The sequence below is a fragment of the Dipodomys spectabilis genome, unplaced genomic scaffold (genome assembly GCF_019054845.1).
Source record: "Dipodomys spectabilis isolate Male_0828 unplaced genomic scaffold, ASM1905484v1 ptg000001l, whole genome shotgun sequence".
Lineage (NCBI taxonomy): Eukaryota > Metazoa > Chordata > Mammalia > Rodentia > Heteromyidae > Dipodomys > Dipodomys spectabilis.
This window is the reverse complement of record NW_024870678.1, coordinates 23,373,564-23,393,807: the sequence shown is the minus strand read 5'-3', so window position 1 is coordinate 23,393,807 and position 20,244 is coordinate 23,373,564. Positions and strand designations below refer to the sequence as shown.

Here is a 20,244-nt window from a genome sequence, read left to right as displayed (position 1 = left end):
TGAAAAAGGTGTTTTTCTCATGCTGAGGTTAGTGATAAATTTCAAATTTTGTTTGGACACTTAGCGTTCATCATCATCTAGCTATATCTTATTTTTTTGTGTGTGGGCCAGTCCTGGGGCTTGAATTCAGGGCCTGAATACTGTCCCAGAGCTTCTTTTGCTCAAGGCTAGCACTCTACCACTTGAGCCACAGCTCTACTTCTGGCATTTCTAGTAATTTATTGGAGATAAAAATCTCATGGACTTTCCTACCTGGTGGCTTCAAACCAATCCTTAGATCTCAGCCTAGTAAGTAGCTAGGATTATAGGCATGATCCGCTGGCACCCAGCTATGTCTTATTTTTGTACCTTATCCCCTCCCCCTTTTTCATTATCTTTGATATTAATTAGTATGTAAACCTGTGGATGCTAATCTTGCTCTTTACCCTTCAACTCTGAAGAAATTAAAGCAGTATGGGTAGGACTGGCAAATTGGGCATGCTTAAACATGTCAGTATCCTTTTATTCTCTGGAACTCACAAAATAGTAACAAGAATTGAAATTAAGTGGTTCTTAATACTCCTCCAAGATCCCTGGGTCAGTTAAAGACATCCAAATTGTAGAATTGCTAAAGCAAAAAATAATGATGATGAAAATACCACATTTCAGGCGATAGAGGAGCTTATGAGGTACATTTCAGCTGTGCAAATATTTGCATTGAAATAAAATAAAGAATAAAACAAATGAAGTAAACATTGGATTCAAGAAGCAAGCTCTTAACTTAAAAAAAAAAAACAAAAACAAGTTAAGTAGAAGGAAACCAGAAGGGAAGAATTTAGAAGAAGATGAAAGGGGTAACACTGGTCAAGATTCATGGTATTCAAAAGCTGATTTGCCAAATGGCAACTCTGTACAACTACTTAAAGATAATAAAAATAAAATATATATAAAAAAGATTTTAAAAGATAAAAAGATGAGAATGAGATGACTTTTTAAATTAGATACATGAGGTAGTAATAAATGAGATATTTAACAGATGTTCCTTGAAAAAAAGCTTCAAAAGCTAATTTATTAAAAAATAATAGATAAGGGAAACAACATCATTACTCAACATTGGAACTATAAAAAAGGGAAACTACAAACAGGAGAGACTAGGTAAATCATAAGGGAACAACTTGCTCAATTCTATGCAAATCAAATATAAGAGCATGAATAAGACAGATGTGGTGGTGTATACCTGTAATCATTCAGGAGGCTCAGGCATAGGAATCACAAGTTCAAGGAAGCCCAGGTTATATAATGAGAGCTTGGCCAATTAAAAAAAGACAATGAAGAGAATGGAGAAGGAAGAAGAAAGAGTAAGTAAAAGAAGAAAGAAGGAAGAGGAGAAGGAGGAAAGGAAGAAAGAGAGGAAGGGAGGAAAGGAGGAAGGAAGGAAGAAAGGAAGGAGAAAGAGGAAAAGGAGAAGCAAGAAGACAAGGAGGAGGAAGAAGAAAAGGTGTGGCATGAATAAAATGAATATTTTCTAAAGAACAAAACAGTTTGCAAAAACTAGAGGTAAGTGAGGTAGAAAAATCTAAACAGACTAATGACCATAGACGTATCAGAGGAAGAAAAATGCCCAAGATCTTTCCCATATGCTTCACCATTGCAATACAGAAAATCCCCAGATGATTTCTTAGGGAAATCTCTCCAGCCCTTAAAGAAGTAAATGATTCCTTGGTCTCATAGATTACTTTGTCTAGCTGAGGAGCTGGTTGTGGTGTCACATGAATTTGCAATGGCAGGTATTCACCATTAATTGCCTTTCACTGAAAGAACCACACTGACCTCACAACCAGAGAACTGCAACACCCTCCCTCCTCTCAGCACTCCACCCAGATCATAAGCAAGCAGAGAAGCAGCTTCTAACAATTCACATTTACATGTATTCATACGTGTTTCAGATGTATTGCATCTTAACCCATGTAAATGCGTGTCCGCTATAATGCCACATTTCTTTCCATTGGTTCCATGGATCTGTGCTGTGTCCAGCTCCGTTTTAAGGGGTAGTGGTGGGATAAAGGAGGAAACAAAACACATAATGTCTTCGACTTTATAGCAGCAGACACAGACCAGAGAAATAAAATAAAACATGGCTTATGAAATGATGGTCCCGTGTCATGGAGACACATTAAGCAGATAGACAGCTGTTGGGGAGATTGCAGCTATTACAAGCTATGAAGGAGGGGAGGGAGGAAGCCTGGGCACCTCAGAGAAAACTTTAGGAGAAAGGACTTATGAAAATGAGCCTGGCATGTTCCAGAAATGGTAAATGGACCAATCAGCTAGAGTGCTGGGAGTACAGGGTAGAGCTGACAGCTGCTGTTGTGATGAATGGGACCGCAACAGACAAGGCCTTGTAAAGGACTACAAACATTTCAGCTTTCATTCTGAATGAGATGGGAAGTTATCTGAGTGCTCACATGTCAAAAAAACAAAACAAAAAAACTCCAGGGGCTGAGAAGATGGCTCAGTAGTAGAGTGCTTGCCTCGCATGCTTGAGGCCCACATAAGCAGGAAAAGCTGGAAGTGGTGCTGTGGCTCAAGTGGTAGAGCACTAACCTTGAGCAGAAGAGCGGAGGGACAGCACCCAGGCCCAGAGTTCAAGGCCCACGACTAACAAAACAAAACAAAAACAAAAATTCCACCCAATTCAAAGGCAGTGGCAGAAGCGGGGATACCAACCCAGGAGGCTGCGGCCACAACCTAGTCAAGAGATCATGGTAGCCAGGAGTCCAAGAGGTTCTAAGACAAGGTGACAATTGTTTGGATTCTGATTATGATATGAAAATCTTTCCAGTGTCAAAACTTTACACGCAAACAACATCTAGTAGGATTTTCAAGGTCAATGAAGAACCTTGGTCAAGGAGAATCAAAGCTAAAGCAACTAGGTTCTTTTATCTAGAAGAGATGAGCAGAAAAAGTTAATGAGTCACTCAGTCTTGTGATTGGAGATTTTTAAGAATACAAGTTGAGGTACTCCTTATCTAAAACATTTGGAACTGGATATGCTTGAGATTTTGGAGTTTAAAAAATATTTTGGAACATTTGCATATAAATTATGAGATACCTTAAGGAGAGGACTCATGTCTAAACAAGAAATCCACTTACAATTCATATGTAACTTATACATAGCCTGAAGGTAAAACAAATGCAATATTTTAGTACAACTGTCTTCTGATTGTAACATATCACATGAAACCAGGTGAAGAACTTTCTTTTCTGAATTGTGGCCCATAAACTATTTTGAAGAACAAGCCAATTATTTCCAGAATGTAGATCTGCTTAAATGCCACAGGCATTTCTTAGGGGTAGGAATATGAGTTGCTGTACCAGTGTTATATCCTCCTCTTCCTCTTCTTCCTTCCCTTTCTCCTCCTCCTCATTTTAGGACTATACTCCAGAAATGATCAAGAACATGACATGTGTGGTTTTCAGCTTGGCTTATTTTGTTCAACAGGATGACCTTCAATTCCACTCATTTTTCCTGCAAGTGGAATAATTTTGTTCTTCTTTATGGATAAGTGTGTTAGTGTGCGTGTGTGCAGTATTTTCCTTATCTTTTCATTAATTGTTGAGTCCTTTTTCTGATTGATTCAATAGTTTGGCTCATTTGAACAGAGCTGCAATAAACATGGGAATGCAGGTATCTTGCTTGTATGTTAATCTAGTCTTCTCTGGATCTATACACGAGACTGGAATAGTGACATAATAAAGTATGTCTAGTTTTAGTCCTTAGATGAACCTCCACATAGTGTTTGCACTAGTTTACATTCCACCCAGGGCACATAATAGCTCTTTTCCCACCCTCATCTATGACAGCTTGTGCTGTGGTTTGTTTCCTTGGTGATTGCCAGTCTGGTTGGTGTGAAATGGAATCTCAGTGTAGTTTTGATTTGCATTTCCTTTTTGGTCAGACATGCTGGAGATTCTTCTGAAGGCGAATGAGAAGCATGTGGCCTTTTGCTAACAGCACCTGGCTGAAGAGAATGACCTCAGCTCCATGAGGACTGCCTACCATCTGGTATATTTCTGCTTCCTAGTGCCTAGTATCCACTGATTCTGTGTAAACATTTGTTCGAGTGAATAAACAATCAAAGGAGTAAATGATCGAATTTGTTTTACATCATTAGGTTCCATTTAGGAAGGAATACGAAAAGTATAGAAAAGCACAACAGCCAGACTTTACCTCTCAATTTGTGAATACTTGCTATAAAACATTTGGTCAAGTTCTCTTAGCTTCTCCATTTCAGCTTCTTCTTCTGTAATATCAAGATCAAAATCCCATGTTGCATGTAAATATAGTTTTGAATAATTGTTTACTTGGGTGAGTTGTTGGTCTTCCAGAAGCCATGGGTAAAAAGAAGAAGAGACTCACGTCTGTACAATGAGGATCTCTCAGAAGAGAGATCTCCTGAGAGGTGAAGAAAAGGCAGGAAGAAGGCAGCAACTGAGACTGAAGACAGAATTTCATACCTAAAGAAGACAGAGCAGGGGCTGGGAAGGTGGCTCAGTGGTAGAGCACATGCCTTGCATGCCAGAGGCCCTGGGTTCGATTCCTCAGCACCACATAAGCATAAAGAAAAAAGCTGGAAGTGGCGCTGTGGCTCAAGTGGTAGAGCACTAGCCTTGAGCTGAAGAGCTGAGGGACAGCGCCCAGGCCCAGAGTTCAGGCCCCATGACCGGACCCAAGAAAAAAAAAAAAAAAAAGAAGACAGAGCAGAGCCTTGCCCCATTAATTGTAAGTTTCATACTTCCCATTTGAAACACGATATTGCAATCTACTGAATTTCATTTGAAACAATTCAGTGTAAATTCCTCTACTTCCAAAGTAGTGAGAAAAATATAATTTAACCTTATCCTGAGGCAGTGTGGACCATGTTGAGTTTTACATTCATTGTGATATTATACAATGAGAGGGCTCACTGAATGCTGACAAACCTGGTTTGGTTACTGAAATTTCTGAAATTACTGAATTTGGCCAAATTCAGTTCTAAGAGTTTGTCACTCTTCCACTTTCCTCGTAATTTCCTCTTACTTGTTCTACAAAAGCAGTGACTTAGTAGAAACTCTGGTTTCATTCCCTGCTACTCTCTAGATGAAGCCATAAAGTATTTCCTTTTTCTTCTTAACTAGCAATTTGATTGTTTACACACACACACACACACCCCGATTTAAAAAGCAAGATTAAGAAGGTTGGCACAGCTTGGAGTAGTTAGGTGCCTGGTGTTTTCACATGTCTTTCCAAACAGCTGTGGTTTACAACGGTCATCAGTCAACAGCATGGATCACAATCTCCCTCAACTCTGGAATTTGCCACAATGGCAATGGTGATGGCCTGTCCATGATGTTTGAGGCAAGTCCCAGAGGGCTCTGTTCTGAGACCCTGTGTTTGGAGATGGTTGAAGGGCTCAGGCATAGTCCCAGCTCCTCCCAAGGCCTGTCACCAGGTGCTTGTGTATCTAGTATTGCTGCCACAGACTCTGGGTTGTAAAGTTGGGAATGGAGGAGAGTATCCACCTCCCTGAATAACTTCTCTACTGCTCCCTTCCTCATGCGGAAGGTCATTCTTCCCTCTCTGTGCAGACATCTCCTGTGCGTCAGCATTGTGCACCTTGTCCTTGTACCTCTTCCACATTTCCTTACCCCCAGCCTCCCAGAGTTCCAGTCTCAGCCAGTCTTTGTGGTGGAGGGCAAGTGATAAAGTAGCGTTCTAGCTGCCTTCTGAAGCTTTGTGTCTCTCATTTAAGGAGGGAAAGAGACAAATGGGGAGGTGAGGCCACACCCTGCCTTACCTTCTATTGTCTACATCCCCACTCACCCAGGAATCTTAGTTGCTGTTCAGACCAGTGCCTAGTTTATGGCAGAGCAACCCAAGCTTGTTGAATGTGAACGAATGAATGAATGAATACTACTGTTCAGCATCCATCATTATTCCTCACATAAGAGGCTGCTTTACGGAAAACCATGAACAGGATCAACTGCATAAGAAACAAAACATGAAGTCAGGAACCCTTTCCTCTTTTGACTTCAAGAGCCTCTTTAAAAAATAGCTATGATGCCTTAATGCATACTCTTAGTGTCTCTTAAAACATATGGAAAAAAAAGCTTTATGAAACAATTTAATAAATCGTGGTGAAAGAAAAGATGACTTCAATCAATCTGATTTCAAGGGAGATATTCAAAATGATTTAATGTATCTCAACCCCCTGGTCCCCTACCTGCCTGGTCTAAGGCATTGTTCGCTTTAACAGATGTCTTGTCAAGGTTGCCTGAAACTAGGGGTTGGGGTGGAGAAAGAGGAGGAGGTATTCGTTGAATGGGATCCAAGGCCCCATCGAGAGGAAAAAGCCTGTGGAGAGTTTGAGGGTGCCGAAGGGCCCAAGGGAGGTTAACTAGGGAGCTCCCCAAAAAAGGGAGGAAAAGAAAGGATCTATGAGAGACTCCTCATTTTTTAACAAGATAGCCTGTGATGCTGAAAGCTGTCCTGGCCAAGCCCAGCACTCAAAGTCACACTCACATCCTGCTTCCTAAAGCCCTTCCGGCAGGTGAGTGGCTGATGCTGTCACTCACCCACATGCCACTTGCAAAACCTGGGTTCTTCCCTGCCCGTGGGGGTCTGTTCACAAAGCCCTAGGAAAAAAAAAAAACACCGCCACCAAAAAATGTTCCAAGCTTATACACATTTCCATGACTTATAAATGGCAAAAAACAGCTTCAAGAAAACATTTTCATTGGCTAAGCCTAAAAAGAGGTTGGTCAACGTGTATAGTTCCCTCTTCTGAGCTGTCTCCCTCATCAAAGGCAGCAGTCCACCTGCAACCATGGGGCCTAAACATTGCTTTCTAGGCTTCCTCATCGGGGTCTTCCTGACCAGTGGAGGAGGTAAGTGCTTCAACTCCTTTCCATTGCCCAGCTCTGCCTGAGTAGAATCATGAGGCTATTAGAAACACTTACGCTGTTTTTCTAGGCTTTGTAAAGATTCCATCTTATTTTGATTGCTAAACAGTGCCAACATGGGGTCAGTTTCCTTCTGCAGCCTCAAGAACCATGCCAGTACCTAATGAGTGCCTGCCAGCTACACAGGTGCAGAGATCTTCACACAGGTTAACTCTATGCACATTTCCTTGTCTGTCTTCAGAACTGCTCTTACCTTGAAGGGGCGCTGTTGCATAATGGTTAGGTGAAACAGGGTCTAGATTTTACATCTGCCATCCACTCAACATGTTCATTAACACACTGTGCTTCTATTTCCTCCTCTGTGGGAAGGTGAATGTGGACCACTTTGAAAGTTCAGTGAGTTAATGTACACACCAAGTTTTTAGAGCAGTGCCTGGCACAGACTAGGGACCATAAACAACTCGGGAGAGCTCACTGCTGATGTTTACAGACCTCAGCAAGTGTGCAGAACACCTTAGCACCACAGCACACCTTTCATTCAGGGCGCTGAACTCCCAAGGCAACGGACAGGCCCTCTCAATGTAAGTGGCTTAAACAAATGCCTATGGCCATATACTTTTCCCATGACTATACATAAAACAACCCAAGCTACCATCTTCCAGCCATCTGAAAAGAGGAGTCGACTGTGCCCCTGGCCCTTGCTAACAGCAAGAACTCATTTAGAAGGAATTTAAATGCTACTAAAATAATTATGGCCTACATCTTCTAGGTCCATAACCTCCATTGGAAAATAAAGTAGTAAGAATATTTACCTTATTTAGTGGGTGTAGGAACTGCATAAATGGAACATAGCCTGTTGTATGTTGAATGTCCACATCTGGTCAATGTTCTGTGCTCAAAGGAAGAAGAAGAGAAAGAATTTTCTCAACCTCTGATGTGCTGCTTCTTCTATAAGTTCCTCTCTCCTGAGACTTTGCTCTTGGTTTCCTTTGGTCAGTCAGAAAAATCCACTCTACCACTTGCTGTTGAGCAAGTCCCTTCACGTTTCTAAAACTTAGTCTTTAGTCTATAAAAGATTATAGTAATACTTCTCTCATGGAAGAGATGAGAAATTTGATGTGAATAGAGATAAAAGTCCCTTGGTTTCTGGTACAGAGTTGTTATTGTGGGTGGTAACAGTAAGATGGTTAGATAAAATAAGAGAAGAAGAGATGGGCACCATGGCTGGCAATCATAATCCCAGCAATTGGGGAGGCAGAGACAGGAGCATCATGGTCTGAGGCTGGCCTGGACAAAAGCAGGAGGCTCTATCTTCAAAGCCAAAGCTAAAAGGTATAGAGCTTTGGGTTTTCTACAAAGTCAGTCCTCCTCTCTTAAGGGGTAAAGTGCTTAAAAGTCCCAGGATTGCCAAAAAGAACAAGAAAGAGGAAAAAAGGAAGAGAGGATGGAAGGAAAGAAAGATAAAAGGAAGTGAGGAAGGGAGGAAGGGAGGAAGGCAGGAAGTTTGTTGTGCATCAAAAGTTTTACATTAGTCCAAAAAAAGAAAATAAGAAAAAGAAAAAGACAATTTCTGAGCTCTTCCCAGAACGCAATTTCTGAGCCTTACAGCAACGGCTCCAGGGATCTTGATGTAGGAATTACATTAAAAAGTACTGCCAATAACAATCCTGCTGATGATAATGTTCAATGTTTTGTTTCTCCTCTTCTTCTTTCAGAAGCTCAGTCAGCCCATGAATCTCTGAAGCCTCAGAGGGTTCAATTTCGGTCCCGAAATTTTCACAACATTTTGCACTGGCAGCCAGGGAGGGCCTCTTCCAGCAATGACAGTATTTATTTTGTGCAGTACAAAATGTAAGTAATATGAGCTTCCTCTGGCCAACAGAGAAGCCCTCAGGGATAACATGTCCTGGAATGCACTAGACTGTTGGGTCTGGGCTTTTTCCAAGGGAGTTCATTCAAGCTGGGAAGAAGCAGAGGTAGGGACAGAGGGACTTTCTTGTTTGAAGGCTTCCTGCTGGAAGACAGGAGGTGCAATCTAGACAGGAGACATATGAGGCCTCGGGAACTCAGCCCTGAGACCTTTGCACAGCAGGTGCCCAGAACGTGGTGGGCTCCCGTTATATATTTTCCAGATTAATTGTTTGGCACATAGTAGATTTCCAATTAGAGTGACACTGTTTATTGATTGAAATGGATTTGTGGCAAACATAAAAATGAATGTGTAAAGATACAGTTTTAATCTAAAAGTCAATTTTTAGAGTGAGAATTACTTTCTAGAAAGTTCTTTTCAAATACGAATGACTCCTGTGAGCACAAACATGAAGTGGGACACGATGCTACATGCTCTTTTCACAGAATCGGCAAACTTAAGGGATCCTCGCCAAACTTCAGATACAATCTATTCCTTTCTTCAGTCAGGGCTTAGAAACAACTGACTGTTCTGATTTGAAAATAACAGACACTCCCATTCATCAACATCCCTTAAGGCTTTTTCATTTTCTTTTTAAATTTTTTGAGGCTATCCTCCTGGCTGTTTGATGTTGGTTGAACATGACACAAAAAATATTACAGTTTTCTAAATGTCTTAGAATTTCAGAAAATAAGATACTGATGTGAGCCAAAATAACAAGTTTTATTCCATGAATGTATCCATGTCTCTCTAACCTGAAATAAATCCTCAATTAGAGTTTCCTATAATAATCTCAGAAGGAACATCCCCAGAAAGTTGGTCTTTAATGGCTCCTGCATTTCTCTGTATATTTGGTTTGCCAGTTATAAAACATACAAATCTTTATAATAAAGATTCTTCATCACACAAACTGATTTGTAAAGCTATGAGGATGCTTCCAGCATATAGGAAATAGAGACTGGTTCTCACTGTAACATTCCCTTAGGCAGTATACATGGGTCCAAACTAGACCTGTTGGTGACGACAATAAAAAGTGTATTAAAAACCCTTTTAGCACAAGCTAATGAAGATTAAACTTTAAATAACCATGGAAGAATTTTGAATTTTGAGTTCTTCTTATATAAATTTCAGACCCTGAATCCATTCCTCAACAGCACAATGCAGATTTGTGTGTGTGTGTGTGTGTGTGTGTGTGTGTGTGTATGTGTGTGTGTGTCCATTGTGGGGCTTGAACTCAGCCATGGGCACTGTCCCGGAGCTCTTTTGCTCAAAGCTAGCATTTTGAGCCACAGCTCCACTTCCAGTTTTTTACAGTTAATTGGAGATAAGAGTTTCACAGATTTTCCTGCCTGGACTGAGTTCAAACCAGGATCCTTAGATCTCAGCTTCCTGAGTAGCTAGGATTACAGGCATGAGCTACCAGCACCCAGCTACAATGCAATACAAAACAATAATTCTGAAAACTTCCATTTGGTTATATCCAATTCCTGTGATTCAATGTTAACATCCATACCTTTACAAATACAACAAAAATGAGGTCTCATAAAAAATGGGAACTCTGTTATTATAACTAGGGTCAGCCTGCAGTGTCAATATCTCAGCAAGAAACAACATTCAAGAATCATCCAACTGTGTTGTTGTTGGCTCTGTTTTAATCCTCAGGTCTTCAAATTGTTGTCATTACACAGCCTGAAGAGTGTAGCCCAGCATTCCTCATGATATGGCTAGAAAGTGAGATTGTAGGCCCTGCGCCCAGGAGAGCCTTTGCCCCAGCCTCTTCTTCCTGTGCTGCTCTCTGCCAGGACGTGACTGCATTTGTTTTGATCTGTGACTATGAGGAACTCAAGTCTGAATCTTCCCTTTGGCTGTGGCATTATCACCTGGCTTGAGGCTGAGTCTATCTGTCTCATCATTGCCTCTTGGCTTCGTGCAGTGGTTTCTCACCCTCTCTCCCTGCCCGAGTCACAGGACGGCCTACAGCACCCTCACCACAACCTCTGATCAATTTTCAATAAAAAAGACAAGCCCTCTGTGCTCAGTAAACATCACTTGAGATGGCAAGTGATAGAAACTTCTCAGAAGCAACTTATTATTCAATAATGAGCTAATGAGAAGTAAACTCTCAGAGTTGGAACCTCTGAAGCAGTAAGGATGTGGAAGATGAGTACTTAAAAACAGATGTTGGTTTGTTTACCTGAAGAAGCTTAGTTGGCTAGGTACTAAAATAAATATATAAATAAAGCCCCTTAGGTTAATGATATAGATCTCAAGCTTCCATTTATCTTTTAGCAAGCTAACACTTTGGTTACTAAGAAGGAAAATTCCAAATCCTCTCCAAGGTAACCATACAGGGTACTGATATCAGAGAACAGGTTTCAATCTGAACCAGGTACCAGTGGCTCACGCCTATAATCCTAGCTACTCAGGAGGCCGAGATCTAAGGATCATGACTCAAGGCCAGTCCTGAACAGTAAAGCCCATGAGACTCTTAGCTCTAGTTAACCACCAAAAAAGCCAAAACTGGAACCAAAAGTGGTTCAAGTGGTAGAGCACTAATTTGGGGCTGAAAAGCTGAGGGACAGCACCCAGGCTCAGAGTTCACGTCCTAGGACCAAATAACAAAAAACAACAATAATACTCTAAGCCAATATATAGTGACTCATATCTGTAATGCTAGCTACTCAGGTGGCTAAGAGCTCCTGGCTGGAAACCAGGTCAGTCAGAAAGTCCATGAGATTCTCATCTGCAATTAAGCAGCAAAAAGTAAGACATGGAGCTGTGGCTCAAGTGGTAGAGCATAAGGCCTTAAGATCAAGCCTCAGATCCAGCACACCAAAAAATATAACAACACTGTGAAAGAACCAGACTCCTTTTATGCAGAAAAGAAACTCAGGTCTTTGTCTTTTGCCTTTCTTCAGGTATGGACAGAAAGAATGGAAGAACAAAGAGGAGTGTTGGGGGATACAGGAACTCTTTTGTGACCTCACTAATGAAACGTCCAATCTGCAGGAGCCTTATTACGGGAGGGTGATGATGGCCTCGGCTGGGAGCTACTCCGGATGGACCATCACACGCCGCTTCACTCCTTGGTGGGCAAGTGAGTGCTGGGAGGTGCTTTGCTTCTGGCCCCTGAACAGCCCTAAGCAGCTGGGTCAGTTTCCAGGCACCATGCTGTACTGAAGACCACGTGGTGCTGTCACATGACAGAATTCTCAGGACAGCTCTGGGGGTAGCTTTTGGTATCCTCATTTGACAGCCTAGAAAAATCAATTGTAGAGGTTTGGCCATTGCTCAGTTTCAAGGTTTGTTCTCCCTGAGTTGGTACTGAAATTATTTTCTGACTATAGAGCCTTCACTCTGAAATGTGACAGATTGTTACTTCTGAACAAGGTATTTTTCACAAGAGCAAGAGCCATATTGCCCTATCTGTCTCCAAAATATGAGATATTAAGTCCCTAAAAACTCACATTATAAGGATTTTCTATTGAGGAAATGAGGTCCTTTAGTGTCATCTTCGAAAGGAGACACCAAAATCTCTCATATCTACCTTTAATATCTTTTGTATTCTAGTTTAGTCATGTTCACAAAATAATATATTATCATCTAAGATCTAAGTTACAAAATTAAACATTACTAACAGACCTTGTATAAAAAATCAAGCGAAAAGAAGAGAAAAAAAGTACTGAGGCTTGAACTCAGGGCCTGGGCACTGTCTCTGAGCTTAATTTTTTCCCTCAAAACTAGCACTCTATCACATGAGCCACAACTCTACTTTGGTGCTTAATTGGAGATGAGAGTGTCACAGATTTTCCTGCCCAGGCTAGCTTTGAACCTTGGTCCTCAGAGCTCAGCCTCCTAAGTAGCTAGGATTACAGGTATGAGATGCCAGACCCCCACTTCAACCATCACTTTTATTTTTCGTCCAGCTTCTCAGCTCTTCGTTTATTAGTACTTTCAGTCTTTCCGGTATTGGCTTGATATAATATTACGTTCATTTTATTTCTGAATATGGAAGTTCTCAGAGGCATTCTAGAGAATACTAAACAAAACATCCTTCTATCTGACCCTACTGTATTTATAGCAGCTCTGTTTCCCCATTAAATAATCGGAACTAATTATCTTTGACAACTTCATTTTCTCTTTGTTGGTTAAATGGCACAAGGAACTCTAAATGATTAGTGGCAGCCACCTAATAATTTCCTTTGAAATTATTTTAGTTATAAACCAGAAGAACTAAAAGTCAAGCAAATAGAAAAAAAAAGATTGGTTTTTCACTATGTGTAATACCGAGACTTGCCCTTCTCACCTCCAGTTTTGAATCCAGTGTATTCTATGAAACTGTATGCTGTTGACAGGCTCACAGCATATAATATTTCATATGCCACTTCACAAGACATGTCTATTTGAGTTTTCAATATCCTTTTCACCTTCTTCTAAAGACCAATTATTGAGTAATGGGATATATGGTAAGGTAACATCATTTGGTGAGTGTGAGACTTTACTTCTTCCAGAGTAATAGTTTCTTTGTCATAAGCAATGTACTGTGGGGGTATGCTCATGGATAATGTATTCGCTGCATCTATGGGTGGGTTGTAAGTGGGGAGGAATCTACTGATAAAATAGTAAAACAGCAAAGTTCACCTAGTAAGATAGAAGTTTTCATTCTAATGTTTTACCCCTTCTTGATTTGAGGGGAACTCAATACAAAACAAAAGCTTATGGCCAGATAGCACGCAAGTGCCTCTGGAGCAGGGCATTATATAAAGGGCTCAACACCAGTTTTCTTTCCACGAAATCCATGCTGATGGGGTTATATCCCAAAGAATGGAAAATATAAGTTGTAAAAGCATGCATTACGCCTGGTCTACAGCTTAGCAGCACTACACATTGTACAGTACAGGGTATGTAGGCCAAATAATACTCCATTATATGGGTATACTACTTTCTATTTATCCACTCTTCAATTGATGGGTATTTTGGCTTGCTTCTATTTTTTGGCAATTACGAGTACTCTAAATTGAGTTCAAAGGGGCTTAGATTCTTACTTCATGGCCACTTTTCAGAAAAGAAAAAAAAAACTCTCAGGAAGTGAGCTTCAAAAAGCCTTTTCACCAAATACTACTGGCTCATACCTATAATCCTAGCTACTCAGGAAGCTGAGATCTGAGTATTGAGGATCTAGGTTTGAAGCCAGCCAGAGCAGGAAAGTCCATGAGTCAGTTCTCTTCAGTTAACCACCAAAAAGCCAGAAGGGAAGCTATGGTTCAAGTGGTAGAGTGGTAGCTTTGAACAAAAGAATTAAGGCTAGTGCCAGGACCTGAGTTCAATACACATTACTAGCATAAGAAAAGAAAATCCTTCTTATGCCAGGGTTTCACAGGTAAATGAGTAAGAAATCCGTCAATAAAACAGTTAAAAGCTAGAACTACTCTTTCCCAAGCAATTGTGAGGAGCCATGCCCAGTCAACCTTCTCCTCAAACTTCAGCTTGTCCTTGTCCCCCCACAGCCCCTGAGGCTCTGTAAAAAACCTGTTTTGAAAAAATCAGATTTGAGAACAAGCTGTTGCAAAAGCCTAAGGTGCAGATGAATGAGCCACTGGTATGCATTGCTCAGCCAGCATCTCTTGTGAGTTGCAGGGCATAGTCGTTCATTTAGAAGTTCTGCTTTCTGGTGTCTATCTAGAGACAACATTTTTTTAAACAGAAAAAGGAAAGTTAAAGTAGCATTTGATGCTCAGTAAGATTTCAGCATTATCTGATGCCAGAATTTCTTGGACTAAAAATAAATGTGACCTGTTTTGGAATAGATCTGATATTCTGGTGTGATCGGCTACAGTCAGAATCATCTTTTCTCTTTATTCATTTGGGAATTAGTTATGAAGTATTTACTTTGATCCAGGCATTTAACTGGATCCCGAGGCAGCTTGGCAAGCACAGTAGCCTCCTTCTTTCTAGAACATTCTGTTTAATAGGGAAGACAGATATATTTAAAATAATCATGCATCCTAAATGATAGTATGTCTAGTGATACAAAAGAAAGAAGACTCATGCTTCTGTGAATTCTTAAACGGAGGGATGTGGCCAGAGATGTCAGGAGAAAACTTCCCAAGAAAGGGACACTTGAGTTGATATCTGAAGATGAATAAGGTCACAGAGGACAGAGGAGAGCATTTGTAAAGGCGCTCTGGCAGGAGGAGGCAGAGCGAATGTGAGAGAAGTAGGGCCTGTGGAATGGAGTAGACATACAGTGGGACTCAAAAAGCAAGCCTGGTATCAGATTCTCCACTAGGGGTTGTGACTTCCTCTAGAAAACAAAAATGTATTTGTAAACAACACCTTTATCGATACTCAGAGTTAAACCCACCGTGTACATCCTAAGCAAACACTCTGAGCAAAGTATAATTTTAAATGGGATAACTAGAAGAACTATAGAAAATAAGTATACCATTAGAGGGACATTTAGCAGAAAAAAATTGGCAGGATTTGGTGACAGTTTGAGTATACTGGTAAGGAAGGAAAAATTCCAAAGGCAATCTTTTTTGCATAACTAGATTGTGGTTGTTTGTGATGGGGTTTTATGGGAAAAGGCTAGTCTGGTGGAATGCACAATAATCAAGAAGAATGAATTCAATTTTGGATGCATTGAGTTTAAGATGCTTTGAAGTATCCAAGGGTAATGTCTATAGAGAGTTAAAAGACTTAAAGGTAAGGTCTCTGTTAAAGATACAAATCTATCTGTGACTCATTTGCACAACCTGCTCTAGATTATAGTGTCTAGGAAGAGAGCATTGAATGAGAAAAACTGTTTTGTAAGACAAGCTAGTAAGGGAACTTCACCAAAAGATGCTTGAGATGTGTAATTTTGTGAAGGAACAGGGATGTGTAGGGAATAATTAAGAAGTTAGAAGAAATCAGTAGATTGATGTATTCATGGGAAGAAAATGTTTAAAAGAGAGGTTGGAGATATAGCTCAGTGGTAGAGTACTTACCTTCATACAGAAGACTGAGTTCAATCAAGAGTCCTGTTTGGGGATTTTTTTTCCAGCATTGAAGAAAAATCAGTGAGTAAAGTAATTGATTTGGCCTTGGAACATAATTAGAATCCAGTGAATGATGAAGAATGACCATCCTCTTGCAAACTCTAACATCACAGATCACAGACCAAGAGGCCTGAAGATGTCAACTACTCAACTCACTGATACTTCTAGGCCAATGACTGAAATATACACTTTTTCACAAAAGGGCAATAGCTCTGTTATTTAACTATACCATCGGCCTGTTGAAACCCATGAACATGGATTGATACATTCAAAGAACAAGATAACTATGTCCATGAGTACAAAATTTTTTGTCATTAATCATAGCTTGGGCCATATGGAAAAAATAGTTCTCAGCATAAATATGAATATTTTAATCAGAAAAAATGCACAAGAATGTATAATTGCGCCAAATGAAGGAAGTAGAAACACAGTCACATACAAGAAAATCTGGTTTAGGGGAAGTCAATGTTGATCCTTGTATTTTTCAGTGCTGGAGATTATCTCCAGCACTGAAAAATACAAGGATCAAGGGTGGAGTGTTGAGTACATGATAAGAATGTTCAAAGTATCCTTTTTTATCAAAGAGGGAATCAATGACACATCATACTACTATGCAAAACTGAGCTAGGACTCATTCTCCTTGTTTATAGATGGTAGACAAGAGGGTCATAAGAATTTGGAGCATGAAAAGCACCATAAGGATTAAATACCAGCTCCTTTAGAGGTAAAAAGTGTAAACAAGGGGAAATTCTTTCTTCTATGAACATGGACAAAACACTGATAGAGCTGAACTTTCAGTTCCAAATTAGTCTGGATGGGAGTGTGGAAAGCCTTTCTCTTCTAAACACTTAAGACAAACAGGATAAACACAGTAAAGCCCAGTTATTCTGAGGACATTTGCCCAACTTGCTTTGATTTCTGAATATAATCATTCTTCATGGTAATATTGTGTCTATGTTAACTATCTCAATGTTTTTCGAGTCATTCATTAACAATTTTTATTGTTTTCCCAGCAAATATAGACCCTCCAGTGGTGAATGTAACCCAACATAACAGATCTTTGTTGATAATTCTGCATGCCCCCGATTTGCCATATAGACACCAAAAAGGAACAAATATAACTGTGGAAAATTACTATGACTTAGTATACCGAGTTTTTTTAATCAACAATTCATTACAAAAGGTAAGTTCAGAGGAATAGATATTAGTACTGTTGCCTGTAATTGACTTGGTGTTTTGCACTCTTTGGGGGGGGGGGGTTGTTTGTTTGCTTGTTTGTTGAATCAGCGTCTTACTATGTAGGTCAGGCTGGCTTTGAACTCCAGAAATACCTCAGCCCCCCTGAATGTTGGTATTATAGTCTTTGTTTTGTCTTAAGCCAACATATTGACCATGTTATGCATCTTCTCTTTTGCTACTCTTCAGCCTCTTCCTTTCCATTTTCCTTCTTTTTCTCTTTTGACATCAGTGGTAAACAGTTTATCACCATTAGAATTTATATGTGAATGTATTATATATGTGTGAATGTGTGTATGTGTTGTGAGTATCCATATTTGCCCTTTCAATCACTCAGCTTGTCTACACGCTCTCTTTTTCTTTAAATTTAATTCTATTACACTCTCTTTCCTGCATATTGAAGGATAGGCAGTTCCAAATTTCAACATTTTAATTTAGCAGCTGTTGAATCAGTATATTCTATATAACAATTTTGCTAGGGCAATTTACTACTTATTGACCATCGGTGCCTTTCTCTGAGCTTAGTGAATTGAATGTTCCTTTCATATATCCATTTGAGATAGGATCCCTTTGGTTAGAAGGAACACAACCTGCACTGAAATGAATTCAAATTCAAAAGAAATGAAAGAGAAGTTTTATTTGGAGATATCCAGCAAACTCAGGGGCAACCAGAAACAAGAAACCAAGTGCTGCCAGGCTTTGTACAAAAGAGAAAGGAAATGGGAAGCGAGTGCTACAGGATCCTGCTCTATCTCTGACTTTCTGTCTCTGTTGTCATCTATAGTTATCTCTGAGAGTCAGCGCCTTTCTCCTTACTGTACAATTGAAATCCCTGAAAAAGAGACTCTGATCAAGGGGCCAGTTAATCAGCAGCCCTCAGTAGTTCTTACTTGGCCACTTGACATGTCCCATTCCAGATTACATCCCAAGTCTCTAGAAAAAGGGATGTGTCTAGGAAGGAAGCCAGACACCCAGCTACTACCATACCTTGTAAAACTCAATGATTTTCACAACACCAAAATATATCAGTGACTCACTGGAAATCATTTATCACTCACTTTTTCTCCCTTAGATACAGGAGCAAAACATCTATGAAGGAGCTGGAAGAGTTGTTGCAATTGGGGCTCTCACACCTCACTCTGGCTACTGTGTAGTGGCGGAAATCCATCAGCCCATGTTAGGCAGAAGCAGCCCGAGAAGTGATGAGCAGTGTGTGAAAATTCCCTGATGGGTCTGGAGATTCCTGCCACATGCAAGTCGAAGCACGTCACAAATCTAACGATCCTGCTTGTAGAATCTCACTGAAAATTGTTTTCATTTTCTTAAAACCATGTTCACTAGGACTGTTAGGGACCTCTTTGTATATTCATTCTTTCTGTATACTTCACTTGCAAACTAAATTTGAGCAACACTGATCATAAATTAGAACTGAAAGCCAAGGCAAAGAATAAAAGAGCTCTATGAAATGCAGAACTGCATTTCTGAATGTGACATCTCTAACAATATTTACTGTGATAAAATGGGAAAATATAGATGAAAAATCTATGATGAATGGATTTTAATAAAAATGCCAAGGTTCTTTTTATAAAGTAGTATTACAATCTGAGAGATTATTGTCTCTGCTTTGGAATTTTAGCTTCTTTTCTTCTTTTATTTGTGAATTGAATTGAATTTTTTTTTTTTGGGGGGGGGGGGTCCGGTCGTGGGGCCTGAACTCTGGGCCTGGGTGCTGTTCCTCAGCTCTTCAGCTCAAGGCTAGTGCTCTACCACTTGAGCCACAGCTTTATTTTTCTTATGTGGTGCTGAGGAATCGAACCCAGGGCCTCATGCATGCAAGGCAAGCGCTCTACCACTGAGCCACCTTCCCAGCCCCTCTTCTTTTATTTGTGATCTTTTTGATTTTTGTTCTTTGCAGGGCGGATGATAAGCAAAGAGCATGGGGGAGGGCAGTGAAATCCATGGGATGGGTGAGGAATAGGGACTGTATGTGCCAACAGCATTTAAGTGTATGAAATAGGGCAGTTCTAAAGCCCGATGATAAAAGAAATGGTTACAGTTGCCTCATGAAAGTTATTAGGTAGCATCAGTTTGGGCTTTTAGTTTGTTAGCTTTGGTTTTGTCTTCATGCTTGAGCACTTTGGTATGCATAGGCAAATATAAAATGTCTCATAGGAAACGATGTTTGTCACATTCTTCATCATGCTAAGAACACACTGTCATTTATCTCAATAAATCTTGCCATGTTTTGCTTTATATTCTGAAATATTTGTTATCTCCACTCTTTAAAAAAGACACAGGGATTAAGTCTGTCAGATGAAATACTACCTAGACATTTTAAGCCCATCCTTAGTTCCAGCCAAGGAGTGGAAGGGCTCCAGGCATTCACTGAGCATGCACTGTGATCACATGGGAATCCACTCTTATAGTTGTCAGGCTAAAAGCCATAGAGCCATCATTGCCCCCTCTCACTCTATATTTAGTGCATCAAGAAGTTGTGTTGGCTCCACTTCAAAATAGGATACTTTTTGCAACCACTCTATTCCAGGCCACCATCTTGTCGCCTCTAGATAATGATGGCTACCACCTCACTCTGCTTGCCTTGCTCTGGGCTCAGCAGAGTGCCCAGGCCAAGCCTTTGAGCATAAATCTGAGAATTCCAATGGTTGTCCTGTATGGATGAAACCAAAGTCATTATGGTCTTCCTAGCTCCGCACAGTTCATTTTCTATTTTCACTGTTGCTCAGATGTCATGTCATTCATTTCCTAATTCTCACTTTGCTCACTCCACACTAGCACATTAACCCCATTGCTTGTTTTTAAATGCAAATTTCTGACATTTAGTCCTTTGTACTGGCTGTTTTCTGGATGGTGGAAACTCTGATTTCCAGAGTTTTTCAGATAAGGTCTCAGAATGACCTTAGACTATGATCCTCCTACCTCTGCCTCCCAAATGTCTGGGACCAGAGGCCTGTGCATCTTGCACACCTTGTTTTTCGAATAGGGTCTGACTAACATTTTCCTGGGCAGTCCTTGAACTGTGATTCTGTTTATCTCTACTTCTTCAGTACCTCGGATTGCAAGTGTAAAGCACCAAGCCAAACCTTTTGATCTTTTAAATCCATACATTTATTGCCCAAT

The 20,244-nt window shown here is 40.3% G+C and overlaps 1 protein-coding gene across 2 annotated transcripts; it reads left to right on the top strand.

Moving 5' to 3' along the window:
• Positions 1-6,832: 6,832 nt before the first annotated feature.
• Il22ra2 (interleukin 22 receptor subunit alpha 2) lies at positions 6,833-18,698 on the top strand. 2 transcript variants are annotated; one of them, XM_042665531.1, is made up of 5 exons: positions 6,833-6,906; positions 8,637-8,772; positions 11,749-11,927; positions 16,884-17,053; positions 18,185-18,698. In XM_042665531.1, the coding sequence occupies exons 1-5, from the start codon at positions 6,846-6,848 to the stop codon at positions 18,332-18,334; spliced, it is 696 nt and encodes a 231-aa protein (XP_042521465.1). In that variant the 5' UTR covers positions 6,833-6,845; the 3' UTR covers positions 18,335-18,698. The 2 variants fall into 2 exon arrangements, with proteins under 2 accessions (XP_042521465.1, XP_042521402.1); XM_042665468.1 differs by having other exon boundaries at positions 18,179-18,698.
• The last annotated feature ends 1,546 nt before the right edge of the window (positions 18,699-20,244 follow it).